The sequence below is a fragment of the Akebia trifoliata genome, chromosome 15 (genome assembly GCF_017979445.1).
Source record: "Akebia trifoliata isolate Shusen 1 chromosome 15, ASM1797944v1, whole genome shotgun sequence".
Lineage (NCBI taxonomy): Eukaryota > Viridiplantae > Streptophyta > Magnoliopsida > Ranunculales > Lardizabalaceae > Akebia > Akebia trifoliata.
The window spans coordinates 18,681,911-18,698,639 of NC_141389.1; the positions used below are offsets into that span (position 1 = coordinate 18,681,911).

At 40.3% G+C, this 16,729-nt stretch overlaps 1 protein-coding gene and 1 long non-coding RNA gene across 3 annotated transcripts; one reads left to right on the plus strand and one right to left on the minus strand.

Annotated features, from left to right (window-relative positions):
• Window positions 1-419: 419 nt before the first annotated feature.
• LOC147384494 (uncharacterized) lies at window positions 420-3,473 on the minus strand. Of its 2 annotated transcripts, none has more exons than XR_015172811.1 (3): window positions 2,285-3,473; window positions 1,596-1,673; window positions 420-778 (listed from the first exon to the last, which is right to left on the minus strand). It is a non-coding gene; the product is annotated as an uncharacterized LOC147384494 (long non-coding RNA). The 2 variants fall into 2 exon arrangements; XR_015172810.1 differs by having other exon boundaries at window positions 421-778; window positions 1,596-2,568; window positions 2,689-3,470.
• LOC147384495 (uncharacterized) lies at window positions 3,342-4,514 on the plus strand. The gene is made up of 2 exons (XM_086426072.1): window positions 3,342-4,083; window positions 4,395-4,514. Exons 1-2 carry the CDS (start codon window positions 3,342-3,344, stop codon window positions 4,430-4,432), a joined length of 780 nt encoding a protein of 259 aa, XP_086282198.1. The 3' UTR covers window positions 4,433-4,514.
• Window positions 4,515-16,729: the final 12,215 nt, after the last annotated feature.

The window sequence follows — 16,729 nt, forward strand, 5'->3', positions numbered from 1 at the left end:
AAGTCATGACGGATTTGAAGTCCCCTGAAGTGGTTCTCCTACTCGACTTGAAAATATCAATCCTAGGAGATGTCTGAAGAATAGTAATGTGGTCCGCACAAGAACTTGTGATCAATTTTTGATTTTCGACAGGGCCAATGGGTGGTTCTTGGCTCAGTAAAGAATTTGAAAATCCCTTTTTCAAAGAAGAAATCTCGATTTTATTATTTGATAGATCAGCTTCATCATCGTCTCCTCCTAGTAGACCAAACCCATCACAATTTTCTATCAAATTCAGATTATCGAATTGAAAATGGTGATATCTTGGCACTAGTTCCACTTCATAACTTTGAATCAAATCTTTCCAATTTAGTAAACCAAAATACATTGGGAATAAGGTTTTGGGTTGTCATGGTTTTAAGATGGAAGACTTATAGAAGAAAACTTCCATTAAAGGTCAAATTGAGCTATAACAGTACAAAGTATAGAACAGTGAAGTTACCCATTTAAAATTTCTATGTTAAGTACCTACCACACAAGTATAAACAACAACTTCAGTGGAGGTTAAATTAATCCAATTGGATCAAGTTTACAATACTTGCACTATAGATAAGTCATAATGCTTACCCTTCATAAGGTCATGAGTTGGGAGGTTCATTTCTCTCAACCACCTAATGAATTCTGGAAACAAGCCTTTGTTTGATGGGTTGACGTCAACATTAGGCTCATCTACATAAGGAGTCACCCTCAAACCAAATCCAGTCTTAACCAATGAGATATAGAAGTCAGCTACATGCCTCTGCCAAAACAACATAAAACAGAAAGCTCCAATCAAGATACAAAGCCCAAGCAACTGGAAGCATGTAAGGTGCTAGACTTTCACCCATGGGTATATAGCAATCTAAAAACAGTTAGTAAATAGATGGTTATGAATCATATGGTGGTAACTAAAAATACTCTTACATTTATTCAAATGTAAAATAAATGATGTTAGCACAAAGTATGTATCTCCCGTGTTTGTCCTGCATGGGTCCTTGAGCAAAGGAAACAGTGAGTAAAGATCTTTTCTGGTTTGTATATTCTAATATTGTTGTTTAGGTATCCTCGGATATGCAATCACACTAAAACAACTACTCCAAGCTCATATGCCAATGGACAAAGTATTGCAGTGATAAAAGTATTGAAGGAACAAAGGAATCAACTCCAATCTAATTAGCTGGTCAGGGAAACAAATTATTTTGAATTTGTATTACGGGACAGTGGACAAAGTATGTTAGGCAAGGACTTCAACTTAAGGTATGGGTTGATTCTGAAAATACTTTTGCAGACTTGTCCCATTGAATAAAAGTAATAAACTAAGGTTCGGAATAAAATATTATAGGGTATTATTATACATGATAGCAAGTTACCTAGAATACTGTCACCAACTTTCATTCTCAATCAAAGGAACACCCTAAGAATTGCCAGCCACATAGTTTCCTAAAATGTCTATGAACTTGATATTAGTAACAAAATTAAATAAAATTAATAACAAAATTAAAAGAAATCCAAGCTAATACAAATCAATGACGGCTAAATAAAAATGATAAAATAGAGACCAAGAATGAAAAACTCACATAAAGTGAACTCCTGAAAACCAAAGAGCTTCGAAATCATTCCCTCTTGTTCTTCAATAGCCTACTAAGATGTGAGATCTAAACAAAGATTTAGTGAGAAAGAGAGAGGTTAAAAAGAATTACAGAGAAGTCTAAGACCAACAACTCTTAAGTTTTCAAACAATTTTCTTGATTAATCCAATTATACCCAGTGGTCCTATTTACCACCAAGCCATCCAATGAGGTTGCCTCTGACCAATGCTCTCATAGGAAGGCCCTTAGTTCTAGAGCCATAGCCTCATCATCTGACCAATGCTATCTACAATAGTGTAGGTGTCAGCTGGGTCCCCAAGGGAGCCACCATTTCATTCACCAAGGCAGCAAAGACGTATCGGAGGAGGTAGGAAGAAATCTCCACTTGGCTGTTGTAAGTACAATGCGCATATTGTACCTTGAAGCCAAAAAATTGATAAACTCAAGGCTTTGTGAGATGTGTTGAGATTTTAGGAGATCAGTAGTATAGAATCATTTGTGATTCTTTCCTTTCTAAGTCTAATTAAGATTAGCTGTGAGATCATGCTTAATTAGGAATGATTGGGTGTGATTGTATAGCTGTAAATGAGACTGATTATGGGTGATTGACTTAATTGTAGGAAAATTCTTCTTTATATACTGGTTGTACAGTAACAGAAGATATGAATGAAAAATACCATTAATCCTTTCTTTGAAGATGGTATCAGAGCTTTGGTCAGTTTTTTGATCTTGCAATCAGGTTGACCAGGCTTGGGCCTTCTAACTCAGATCCATTGTAACCTCTCCCAATGCTCTTCTCTGTTGAAATCCTCAGTGTTAGGTGTTCATTCTCCCATGATGTTTAACAGGCATTTCGTCAAATAAGTTATGCACGTCAACATGTGGTATCCCACCATTGTTACTGTTTGAAGCCATCGCTGAATTGGTGGTAGTGTTGAGATCTGCTCTTCTTCAGTGAAATCTTCAACAAACCATTGAAAAAAGGAAAAGGAAAAAAAATCAATTTGTAGAAATTGCAAACCAGAAATTAAAAATTCAGAGTTCTCATCGAAGTCTTTGCTGAATCTGCCGAAACCACTACCATAGTTGTCGTGGTATTGCCGCAGTCACCATAGCCATTGCTGTGCCATTGTTACCACCGTCGAAGAGCGCAAAGAAACTCCTTGTTCTATAGATTGAGAAATCAATTTTTTTTTTTTATTATTTCTCATCCTCATAACAGCCCATAGCCGTGACCCCCTTGGTTCCTTCATCCTCAAACCTCTTTCAACCTCTTCTGCCAACAGCCAGCACCACTAAACCTCAACCCTCTTTTTTAATACCACCAAAACATCCTCTCTCATCCTCTTTCTAACTGGAGTTTTTTTTCATACCTTAAAAGATAATGGCGGAAACATCTAATCTGGATAGCAGAATAGAGCTCTAAAGTTACTGTATTGCTGTACAAAACCTAGTGTTTCCTCTATTTAACTGCATCTTACCAAAAAAAAAAAAATGCAGGAATCATTTGGAACAAAATCAATTCCAGTTATTGTGCAGTCAGAAAGTAATTTTAATGCAGGAATCATCCTCACCGAATCCAATTATGATGTTTGGTCACAATTAATGGAGATGCATATTGCTGAACGGGAAAAACTTTCCTACATTCGGGGTAAGACAAAGCCACCGCTAGAATCAGACGATGGTTATGAAAAATGGTATGCGGAAAATTAAAAGGTGAAGAGATGGCTATTAATGTCCATGAATCCAGAAATTATGAAGCGTTACTTACGCTTACCCACCGCTCAAGAAATCTGGAGTGCGTTATCAAAGGCTTTCTATGATGGAAGTGATGAATTGCAAGTGTTTACGCTGAATCAAAAGGCATTTACTGCCAGACAAAGTGGGAAGTCTCTCTCTGAATACTATGGAGCGTTGACTGAGATTTTTCACGAATTGGACCATCGAGATAAGGTCGTCATGAAAAACCTTGATGACATTGCAGCATACAAAAAATCCATTGAACGACTACGAGTACACATCTTTCTTGCTGGACTAGATGGTGATTTCGAACATGTTCGAGGAGAGATTCTACGTAAAGATCCAATTCCTGATTTGGAAGAATGCTATGTGTTAGTTCGACGAGAGGCAATACGTCATGCTATTTTGAAAAGAAAATCTGATAATCCTGACACCTCTGCAATGGTAGCTCGACAGCGATCAACCCTAAATTGGCAAGACCGATCCAAGACCAACCATCCTAAGATGAACCCTATTGCTAATAAGTCAACCTTCAAATGCATTCATTGTAATAAAACTGGTCATGTCAAGAGTCGTTGTTTTGAACTGGTGGGATATCCAGAATGGTGGGATCATAATCGCAATCAACGGAAGAATGACTCCAAGAAGACCTCCACTGCAGCTGTTGCTGAAATGAGAACAGATGAGAATGTTGCTGATAAGGCCTCTGCATTGGTAGCCGCTACGGATAATGGAGGTAAGGTTTTAAATATTTCTGCACCTGTTATTAATAGTGCATGGATAATTGATTCTGGTGCTACAGATCATATGACTTTTGATTCTAGACAGGTATCAACCCTTAAACCTTCCTCACAAAAAATTGTTTCCACAGCTAATGGTAATACGACCCCAGTTATTGGGGAAGGATCCTTAACTCTTACTAATACTTTGAATTTGGACTCCGTTTTAGTTGTTCCATCTTTGGATTACAATCTTTTGTCAGTTTCCCAAATCACTGCAACCTTATCTTGTATTGTCATTTTTTGGCCTGAATTTTGTGTATTTAAGGACATCCAAACAAGACAGACAATTGGTTGTGGTATTAAGCGTGGGAAGTTGTATTACTTAGACTTGCAGTCGAAGGATTCTAACAAATTGCGACAAGCCTTGATAGCAGATGGGTCTGCGGGGGAGAAGAAGAAATCTGAAATTTGGTGATGGCATCGGCGCCTAGGCCATGCTTCATTTGGTTATTTGAAAAAATTGTTTCCTAGTTTATTTGCAAAGTGTGATGTGTCTGGTTTCCAGTGTGATGTTTGTGAACTAGCAAAAAGCCATCGTGCTTCATTTCTGTTAATTTTGAATAAAAGTCCACTTCCTTTTATGGTTATACACTCTGATGTTTGGGGTCCATCTAAAGTCCCCACTTTGGGTGGATCACGTTGGTTTGTTACTTTTATTGATGATTGTACCAGAATGACCTGGTTATGCCTGATGAAGTCCAAAGGTGAAGTGAACTTGTTATTTCAAAAATTTCATAAAATGATTGGAACTCAATACAACGCCAAGGTTCAAGTCCTTCGCAGCGACAATGGTGGAGAATATCAAAGTTCTGATCTTCAGCAGTATCTAGAAGCACATGGAACCATTCATCAGACTACTTGTTCCAACACACCCCAGCAAAATGGAGTAGCTGAACGAAAAAATCGACACTTGTTGGAGATTGTTCGAGCTTCCTTGATAACAGCACATATGCCAATATCTTATTGGGGAGAAGCACTTACCTCTGCCGCATTCTTAATCAATTGGGTACCCTCCAGCTCAATTGACTTCCGGACACCTCTCTAAGCCCTAACTGATGTTATAGTCGCTCCAACTGCCCCAAATCTGCCTCCTCATGTTTTTGGTTGTGTGGCATTTATACACCTCCATAAGCACCAGCGCAACAAGTTAATGCCACGTGCATTGCGATGTGTGTTTGTTGGATATGCCTTACACCAAAAAGGATATCGATGTTATCACCCTCCAACTCGATGAATGATTATTACAATGGATGTGGTGTTTCATGAAAACACGATGTATTTTTCCTCTGAGTCTGAACTTCAGGGGGAGTACCATCAGGAAATTCAGATTCTCGATTATGATTATCGCATCTCTGAGGAAGGTGAATCTGAACAATCTGAACCAGTAAATCAGGAAATGGGTGAATTGGAATCAGGTGATATAACTCTGGAACCAAGTGGTGATGAGCACCCTGAAGCTGAAGAAACGACAGAAGAAAATATAACTCAATCTCCACCATCATATGAACAATTTGGATCCGAGGACGCCTATGCTGATATACCAAACCAATCGTTGTGTGCTGAGGATGTTCTTAATTTAGAGTCTGAGGCCATCCAGAAAACAATTACCACATCGTCTCACTAGAGGTATTCCTAAACCCACATACGAACCTGAATTGTGTAGTAAAGTCAAATATCCCATGAGTAACTATGTGTCTAACCATCGTCTGTCGGAATCAAATAAGTCATTTGTAAATCAATTATCTACTGTAGCTATTCCTAACAGTGTGCAGGAAGCCTTAGCTGATCCAAGGTGGAAAGCAGCCATGAATGAGGAGATGAAATCATTATTGAAGAATGAAACGTGGGAACTCGTGGAGTGTCCACCAGGAAAGAAACCAGTCGGGTGTCGTTGGATTTATACTGTGAAGTACAAGGCAGATGGGAGTATTGAACGCTTTAAAGAAATACTGGTAGCAAAAGGGTACACTCAAACTTATGGGATCGACTACACAGAAACATTTGCACCTGTGGCTAAAATCAACACAGTTCGAGTATTACTATCTTTAGCCGCAAACCTGGATTGGCTGTTACAACAGTTCGATGTGAAGAACGCCTTTCTGCATGGCTAGTTGTCTGAAGAAGTATACATGGATGAAAGCGCCCTCGATCCGCGGGGTGCGCGGATCCGCTTTTGACCCTTGAGGTTTGGGAGTCGCCACCTAGTTATTTCGGTCTAGGAACCGATCAATGACTCTAAACGGATAAAAGCTAATCTAAAACCAAAAAAAACTGAATTCGGGGATCAAGTTACGGGGTTGGAAGGTGTTAGGCACCAACCCCGCCCGGCCAAAGCCGGTCTCTACTAAACTCCCAAGTAGATTACATTGCTAAAACCTAGATAAAAATAGAAAATAAAAAAATAAAAGGTTTACCTTTCCGATGGCAAGGACTTGGTTCCCTCAGATCTGACAAAAAGAACTCCTTGTACCGTGCTCCCTTGCTTCGTTCTGCTTCCGGATTTGACTTCGGATCTCCGAGGCAAGGTATCTCCTTGTCTTTGAATATGAACTCTTCAATTCGTTGTGGATTTGGGGGTGTTTTTAGAAGGCTTTTGGGTGTTTTCTAGACTAAAATTGAAGGGGGGATGTTAGTTAAGGAGTTGGGGCTCCAAAACTAGGGTTTATGGGAGGCTAGGAGAGCTTCTAGACCTACTTCTCCTAGGGTTTATAATTTGATACGAAAATAGGGTGTGAGCACCTCTATTTATAGATGTTTTTAGGAGTTGATTTGGATAGAGTAAGTGTTTAATTAGAAATCTTTTAATTAGAGTTGTGTTTTAATTTGACTTGTTTTAGGTAGAATTGTGTTTTAATTAGAATTGTTTTAGGTAGAATTGTGTTTTAATTCAAATTGTTTTAGGTAGAATTGTTTTTAAGTTAGAACTCTATTAGATAGAGTTATTAATCAATTATAATTCTATTATGACTTTTGGTCTTATTTGATTGACTTTTAATGTTTTGACTTTAGTCTTAATTGATTGACTTTCAATATCTTGACTTTAGTCTTGCTTAATTGACTTTAATTTTGACTTCAGTCTTACTTGATTGACTTTAATACCTTGACTTCAGTCTTGCTTGATTTACTTTAAATTTTTGGAGAAGGCCCCTCCATTATTTCTTTAATTCTTTGGACCCCCAAATGGAGGGGTCCTTAAAGAAATATCCCACGAACCCTCAACGATTTTGCCTGAGAGCCCGATTGATCGATTTTTTAGGTTCAAATTTTTAAATTAATTTCATTAATATTTAAATTTCATTATTTAATATTTTATTTATTAATTTTGAATTTTTTAATTATGAAAATTGTGAAATTACCATTTTACCCCCGGAGAGGACTTTTCACGTTTTAAGTCGGTTTTTAATGTTCTAGGATGTTTTAGAATCGATTTTTCGTAAGGAATTCAATGAGAATGTTGGTTTGTGTCATTTATGAAAATTTTTATGTGAAATGATTGTGAACTTTATGAGGGGCATTTTCGTAATTTTGTCAGATTCTGTTAAAATTGGTGAAATGATTTATTTGTTCCGATTTGTCATTTTATGTGTTCGAATGGGTTTTCCTAAGCGTAACGTAGGCTCTAAGGTTGTTTTGATGTTAGGGGTATTTTGGTAATTTGGTAATTTTTTTGTGATTTTTATCGTGAAGTTTCTTTTTGATCTGCAAGATGATGATTTCTATGTTTCTGGGGTCGAATTTTCCTAGCGTAGCGTGGTTTCTAATGTTTTGTCAGTTCGAGATACCTCATCCGGATTTCTGAAACACATCTGGTAACAAAATAAAGCAATGGAATACACATCCATCATTGGGAATCCTTGCGATCGGGTTGACGAGTTGATTAATCAGGCGAATGCAAAAATGGGGTGTCTACAGATGCCCCTCTTTGGCAGAGGGTTGAAGCAAACTAGATAGCAAATCTATTTTGGTAGATAGTGCGATATCTGAATGCCAAAGCTAGTGACAGTTCATTTTGCAGCCTGATTCAGCAATTCGTCAGGGTGTTCGGATCCTTGAGGGTAAAGCTCTCCCCGAATCAAAAGGTTGTCAGGTCCTTGAGCGCAAACTCTCACTGACGGTGTCAGATCCTTGAATTTAGAGAATTCTCCCTGACTAAAAAATGCAAATGTGCAAGTGTGTGCACTGTGTGAAACTGAGTAAAACCTGAGCATAAATTTAGCATAATCTGAGTATAAACTGAGCATAATTTGAATATAAACTGAGCATAATTTGAATATAATCTGAGCATAAACTGAGCATAGTTCCGAGAAAACCCTCGGCGGCATCTGAGCATAGTTCCGAGAAAACCCTCGGCGGTATCTGAGCATAGTTCCGAGAAAACCCTCGGCGGTATCTGAGCATAATCCAAAATAACCCTTGGCGGAGACTGAGCAAAATCCAAGATAACCCTTGGCGGAGACTGAGCAAAATCCAAGATAACCCTTGGCGGCAACTGAGCAAAATCCAAGATAACCCTTGGCGGAGACTGAGCAAAATCCAAGATAACCCTTGGCGGAGACTGAGCAAAATCCAAGATAACCCTTGGCGGCAACTGAGCAAAATCCAAGATAACCCTTGGCGGAGACTGAGCAAAATCCAAGATAACCCTTGGCGGCAACTGAGCAAAATCCAAGATAACCCTTGGCGGAGACTGAGCAAAATCCAAGATAACCCTTGGCGGAGACTGAGCAAAATCCAAGATAACCCTTGGCGGCAACTGAGCAAAATCCAAGATAACCCTTGGCGGCAACTGAGCAAAATCCAAGATAACCCTTGGCGGAGACTGAGCAAAATCCAAGATAACCCTTGGCGGCAACTGAGCAAAATCCAAGATAACCCTTGGCGGCAACTGAGCAAAATCCAAGATAACCCTTGGCGGAGACTGAGCAAAATCCAAGATAACCCTTGGCGGCAACTGAGCAAAATCCAAGATAACCCTTGGCGGAGACTGAGCAAAATTCCAAGAAAACCCTCGGCAGTATCTGAGCATAACTGACAGAGGAATGAATGAACGAATTTGGAGAAAACTGATTGGAACGAACCGGAAAACGAAGATAATGAATCTGGAAGAGAAATGATTGATTCCAAGAATGATTGAATCTGGAAGAATGTTATATCTCCTATGTGAGATCCGAAATGCTTTTGTTTGAACCTCAAGGATTTATCAAAAAGTTTTAAAACCTGATTTTTATTTCTTTCGAACCTCAAGAGTTTTTGAAAAACTGTTATCAAGAGGGTTACCTTAAATTTGGGGTTCTCATTATCATTGCTCAAAAACAAAATGCCCCTAGTTTGACAATGACCATGGCCTTGAAAATAATTGAACACATCATAAAAAAAATGCCCCTAGTATAAGGGGGAAAAGTTACATTAACAAAAGAAAGAAAATGCCCCTTGTATGAAGGTTTGAAATAATTGATTACCACAAGCGCAATAAAGACTCAACTTTTAATTTTGATTAATTTTATTGAAGGTTTTGAGTCAGGCTCAAGAGTACAAAATTATTTCCTTTCGAGACTCATCATAGAATTCACCCTTATCTCCCTTGGTTCACTTGGGGTAGTAAACATTTTCAGATCGATCGTAGACAAGATACTTGTGGCTTCTGAGTCTATGCCTGGTTTAAGCTAAGTATTGAACTTGATTATTCGGACTTCTGATGTTTCAGCTCGGACCGCTCTCAGCTTGGGATTTTCTTCTATTTTTCTTTGTTGCTCTAACTTTTGCCTAGATCGCCTTTTCAGGTTTTCAATCTAGCGAGCTTGCTCTAACTTTTGCCTAGATCGCCTTTTCAGGTTTTCGATCTAGCGAGCTCTTCTCTTTTTCTTTGCTCTAATTGTTGCCAAAGTTGTCTTTTCAGATTTTCAACCTTGCGAGCTTGCCTTAATTTTTGCCTAAGTCGCCCTTTTCGGGTTTTCAACTTAGCAGGCTTCATCATTTTTTATCTTTTTCTTCTCTTCTGAACTTCTGGAGTTGCTGTCTAATCATGCTTTGCTATCTTCCTTGACTTCTCGTACGGTACTTAGGAGGACTTTTATAGGTAGGCTTAGGACTGGGTATAAAAAGAAAGGGATTTTGAGGCTCAAAAACCCAAATGCCCCTTGTGTGGCTTTTCCTTTTAAATTATTTCTTTTTCTTTAAATTTTCTTTCCCACTTTGAATTTCTTTTTCCTTTGAATTTTTTTTTTTTTTTTTTTTTGATTTTTTTTTGATTTTTTTTTTTTTTGTGTGGGGAAATAGATTTTTTTTATTTTGATGTGGTCGGGCCTGAAGTAACTTCTCAGGTTGCCTACGTACCCCAGAATTTTGGGATCAGACCAAAACGTAGTTCGAATTTTCCCTCCCCTAGGTTAGGTGATCAGGCTAAGAAATAAAAGGCACAATTTTTTTTGAAAAGGTTGCAAAGGGCTGAGAAATGAGATAATGAACTAGGTAGCAAGGAAATTGATTCGACCAAAGATGGCCTCCTTAAACGTAATACCGTTTGATTTGGTCAAGGTTGGTTGGTTCTGGTAACTCGATTCCATCATGATCTTGAAGTCTGACAGCTTTTCCTGGTAATATTTCTTTGACAATGAACGGACCTCCCCAATTTGGTTTGAACTTTCCTCGGGGATCAAAAATAGGTGCCCTGTTCTCTTTGAGTACCAAGTCCCCGACTTGTAAGTGACGGGCCTTGATTTTCTTGTCAAACGCACGGGCGACTCTTCTTTGATAAGCTTGCACGTGATACAACGCTCTCAGTCGTTTTTCCTCGATCAAATTCAACTCTTCATACCGTTGGCGAACCCAATCTGCTTCTGACAACTGACTTTCTAACAGAACCCTGAGAGATGGAATCTCCATTTCAACTGGCAAGACTACTTCCATGCCATACACTAAGGAGTAGGGAGTAGCTCCAGTGGAGGATCGAATTGAGGTTCGATATGCCCATAATGCAAATGGCAGTTTTTCTTACCAATCTCGATGTGATTGACACATTTTCCTGAGGATAGTCTTAATATTCTTATTAGCTGCTTCGACTGCTCCATTAGTCTGAGGTCGGTAAGGAGATGATTTATGGTGTGAGATTTTAAACTTTGAACACAATTTGATAACCTCAGCTTTGAAATGCGACCCGTTATCAGAGATCAGCTCCGAAGGTACTCCGTATCGACTAATGATGTTCGTTTGAATAAACTTTGCAACTCGAGACGCAGTGAGGACAGCATAAGAGGCAGCTTCAACCCATTTGGTAAAATAATCGATGGCAACCAGGATGTATTCGTGCCCGTTTGATGCCTTAGGCGATATTTTACCAATAATGTCAATTCCCCAGACTGAGAATGGCCATGGTGAGGTCAGACCCACTAATTGAGATGGTGGCACATGTATCAGGTTCGCATGTATTTGGCACTTATGACAAGTTTTGACCATGTGATGACAATCTGTTTCCATCGTGGGCCAGTAGTATCCTTGTCTCATAATCTTCTTGGCTAACATTTTCCCACTCATGTGAGGGCCACATTCTCCTGAATGTAGTTCAATCATTATCTGTTCAGCTTGATCTTCATCAACACACGACAAGTGAATCCCATCATAAGACCTTTTGTATAAGCTTCCTGCGCACAGGATAAATTGAGACGCTAATCTTAGTAGGGTCTGTCGTTCTTTCCTCGATGCTTCTTCCGGGAATTCTTGTTTTTCCAACACTTTCTTTATGTCTGTGTACCATGGCTTTCCATCAGGTAGTCGAGTAGCAATGTTGATCTGATGGCAGTACGCGGGTTTATTTTTGACTTCAACCGTGATTGGCCTCAATTCCATGCCAGGGGGCAAATGGATCATTGAAGATAAAGTTGCTAAGGAGTCAGCAAATCTGTTATCCTCCCTTGACAAGTGCTGGAACAGGATAGCTTTAAACTTACTGACTAAGTTTAGCAAATACTCATGATAGGGTTTCAACTTTTCATCCCTAGTCTTCCATTCTTCCAATGACTGATGTATGACCAAGGCCGAATCCCCGAAAACCTCAATTTCTGTAATGCCCAGGTTCAAAGCAGCTTCGAGCCCTGCGATGCACGCCTCATATTCAGCCGTGTTATTAGTGTTCGAGAAAGCTAACTTAATAGCGATAGGAATATGACACCCTTCTGGAGATAACAAGACTGCCCCTATTCCATACCCATTTTGATTGGCTGCTCCATCAAAGTATAATTGCCATGTTTGGTTCTGCGGTTCTTCCTTAACGTGCAAGATGTTCTCATCTGGGAATTGATCGACAGGCCTTATTCCTTCTACTACAGGGTGATCTGCCAAGTATTCTGCTACAGCTCTCCCCTTGATGGATTTCTGTGTAACATGCGTGATGTCAAACTCTGATAGCAACAGTAACCATCGCGCGGTTCTCCCTGTTAACGCCGGTTTCTCAAAAAGATATTTGAGAGGATCCATCCGAGATAATAGGATAATTGAATGAGACAGCATATAATGCCGGAGTCTCTGAGTAGCCCAAACCAATGCTAAGCAAGTTTTCTCCAAGGATGAATACTTTCGTTCATATTCTAACATCTTCTTACTGATGTAGTAGATGGCCCTTTCTTTGCGAGTATCTTTGTCATACTGTGCAAGCATGCACCCCATAGCTTCTTCTGTGACTGACAGATAAAGAAGAAGTGGTTCACCCGGTGTAGGTGGAACCAAAATAGGTGGGTTTAAAGATACTCCTTGACTTGGTCGAAAGCCTTTTGACATTGCTCATTCCAAACTGTTGGCTCATTCTTCTTGAGAAGCTTGAAAATAGGTTCGCAGACGTTGGTGAGTTGAGCGATGAACCTGCTAACATACTGGATTCTGCCCAGAAAACCTCGAATCTGCTTTTCAGTCTCGGGGGCGGCATCTCTTGGATAGCTTTAATCTTTACAGGGTCTACTTCGATTCCTCTCTGACTGACTACAAATCCCAACAGCTTTCCAGAAGTTACTCCAATACACATTTCTGTGGGTTGAGGCGGAGTTGGTACTTTTGAATCCTTGTGAGAAACTTTTCTAACGCAGTAACATGCCCTAGTCGTTCTTTGGATTTGACTATCATATCATCTACATAGACTTCGACCTCTTTGTGTATCATGTCATGTAGTAAAGTCGTGGCTGCTCTTTGATAGGTAGCTCCAGCGTTCTTCAAACCAAAAGGCATGACCTTGTAACAGAAGGTCCCCCACTGTGTGATGAACGACGTCTTTTGCATATCTCGAGGATCCATCTTTATCTGATTGTACCCTGAAAACCCATCCATGAAGGACAACAACGCGTGTCCTGCTGTACTGTCCACTAGAACATCTATGTGTGGTAAAGGGAAACTATCATTTGGGCTTGCTTTGTTTAAGTCTCTAAAATCCACACACATTCTAACTTTTCCATCCATTTTCGGTACTGGGACTACATTAGCAATCCACTCAGGGTATTCTACTACTTCCAAAAATCCAGCGTTAATTTGCTTCGTAACTTATTCTTTGATTTTCAAAGTCCATTCCGGCTTCATACGTCGAAGTTTCTGTTTGATTGGTCGAGCATCAGGATATAACGGAATTCGATGTTGGACAATATCTGTGCTTACCCCGGCATATCCTCGTAAGACCACGCGAATTCGTCTTTGAACTTTCTGAGTAAATCTACTATCCCTTCGCGTTCATCGGGAGATAAAGTGACCCCTATCCGAATTTCTTGAGGACTTTCTTTTATTCCAAGGTTGATAACTTCTACTTCCTCTATTAGAGGTTGACCCTGACGTTCCTCTTCTTGTTTAAGTAATTTGATTATTTCAGGGGGAGGTTCTTCGTCAGAAGACTCTCCCTCCGAAGCCAGATTATTAGTTGAATTATTATTGCGCTCGGGGTAATCAAAAATTTCTTTCATTTCATTGAAAAGAGATGGGGTAACAGGACTCATTGCAGACTTGACAGACTCACTCGACTCAGTAGGAAAAACAGACTCCCTAGAAATAACAGACTCAGCAGAAACAACTAACTTACTCGACTCAACAGAAATAAATGACTCAACTGGCATGTCAGACTGAACAGGACTAATGGGACCGACAGACCCAGCCTTGACATGCAACACAGGACTGATTACATGATAATTTGATAGAACCCCAACAGCGGGTTTGATTACAGACTGAGGATTTGGGATCCCTTTCTCAACTGACAACACTAAAATACTATGGTCTTCAATGAATAGCTGATCGATGTTGAGGGAGTCCAGATCGAGCTGCCAGTCTTCAACTTTCTTCTCCTTAACTTCTATGCTTGCTTTCTCTTCGGGCCATTCCATGCCAAAGAAGATTTCAAACCCCGGCAGACGAGTACCTGTGATGTGATCAATGAAGGCTCTGGGAACCCACAGTAGCGGAAGTCTTCTCCTTCTTTCACAAAATAACCATTGAGGGTCTTTCGATAGGGCTTCATTTTAATGAGATCTGTGGTACGCCTTTGCCTTTTAGCAATGGCCTTATCCCGTTTTTCTTCCAGTATTGGGCCCAATCCTCTTAGTAGGCTTATATCCTAGTCCGAATGTGCCGATGGCCTCTTTAATCATTGGTGCTCTTTAATGCCTTGCTGTTTGCGACCTAAGCCCATACCAGGGAAGAATCTCATTTTCTTGAATATATTGGCCATGCAACAATTATAGGTATTTTCCATTGGAAAATACTCTTTCATGGCTTGATCCCATTGGACTGAGCATATCTTTTCAAATTCGAACCCACTGAGCTCTACTCCCTGTTGTTCTGGTTGAATCTCAAGCAACGGCTTATCCTTAGCCTCAGTATTATTTATGATCCCTACAATTTCAGCATCTCCATGAAGAGTAATTACCAGCCCATCCTTGATAAATTTGACCTTCTGGTGTAGCGTAGAAGGGATGGCTTTAATCTGGTGTAACCATGGTCTCCCTAACAGTAGATTGAAAGAGGACTGGATATCAATAACCTGAAATTCCACAGGAAATTCAGCTATGCCTGTGGACAGCCGAAGGTGCAAAATTCCCAGTACATCTCTCTTGGTGTTATCATAAGCTCTAACACCTTGATTAGTAGGTTTGAGATCTTCAGCCTTAAATCCGAGACAAGTAGCCGTTTTCAGCGGGCAAACGTTCAGTGCACTCCCGTTATCAATCAAAACTAAAGGTACCCTCATTCCGTTACAGTCAACTGTAATGTGCAGCGGCTTAGTATGGCTTGCCCCTTCTTTTGGAAGATCTGAGTCCGAGAAGGATAGAATATTCTCCACGTAAGTTGCCCCCACTATACTGGCTAGCTGTTCTGGAGAAGTATCAAGGGAGACTTGGGCTGTGTTTAGTGCTTTGAGAACAGCCTCCCTATGAGCAGTGGAAGCCATGAGTAAACCCCATACTGAGATATTAGCCCCTGATTTTTTTAACTGTTTGATCACGGAGTTATCCTCTTCGATGCTTTCCTTAGTGGGATCTTCTCCTTCTTTTCTTGCCAGGGCTGCAGGATTTTCAACACAGAGTTCTTGTGGCTTAAAAACTCTTCCACCTCGAGTCATATGTCTAACTTCATCACAGGAAAGGGAGAAGGGCTCATCTTCTTCAGTCAACACGTATGGATCTTCATCTGTTAAAGATACAGGGTTTTTCAGATTCATTTGTGCTAACAGGTAACTAGTGAACGCGGGACTATCGTAACGAGGTGGGGATAAACAATAGGTATCATCCGAGGTTAAATCGAATGGTTCATGGTTTGTGGTAAAGACCTCATCAGTGAAGGCTATCCCGGCAAGGGGGTAACTGGGCGGTTTAACTTGGATTGGATGGATGAGAGAAACGGGGTCGAATGGTAATGGGGTGTGAGAAACCATGTTCAGGGTCGGTGGAGGTTGATAGGAAGGTAGTGGATTAGTGGTGACATTTGGTGGGCTGGGGATCGTGATCTTTTTGTTATCAATAAGGTTTTGAATGGCATGGCGCAGGGTGATACATCGATCCGTGTGATGGCCAGGATTTTGATGAAATTCACAGAATAAGTTGGGGTTGTGTCCGGCTGGCAAGGGATTTGGTAAAGGTCGGGGTTGAATTGGGGTAAGCAACCCTTTCTTCAACAGTTTGTGCAAAGCTACGGTAAGGGTCATCCCTAGATTGGTAAATTGACGCGGAGTTCTAGGTTGACTCGGGTGAACCTGGTTATTATTCCGGGCTGGGAGTTGAGCTGGGGTAACTGAGGTATTGGCGATATAAGTATGGTTGATGTTGGGTTTGGGAACGTATGGTTTCTTAGGCCTGTTATCTGAGGGGTTAGAAAGGATCCCAGAGGCAAATGCATCCTCGAGTTGGCTCCCGGCTTGCAATAAAGATTCAAAGGTAGGGAGGTATTGGGCCACTAGGTGTTGAGCATATCCTTGAGAGAGGTTCTTTAGGATAATTGCTACTTGTTCCTTCTCCGAAGGTCTATCCCACATTTGAGAAGCCTTGGCCCTCCAGCGACCAATAAAATCAGTGAATGTCTCCCCATTTTTCTGTTTAGTTGCTTCCAAATCTCTTCTTGAAGTCTCAATCTCGGTACTGTACTTAT

Bases quoted from the DNA above. Each gene is read 5' to 3' on its own strand.
- LOC147384495 (XM_086426072.1), top strand. From the start codon at position 3,342: ATGTCCATGAATCCAGAAATTATGAAGCGTTACTTACGCTTACCCACC. The intron at 4,084-4,394 runs GTAAGGTTTTAA...TGTGTATTTAAG, and splicing joins AGCCGCTACGGATAATGGAG to GACATCCAAACAAGACAGAC.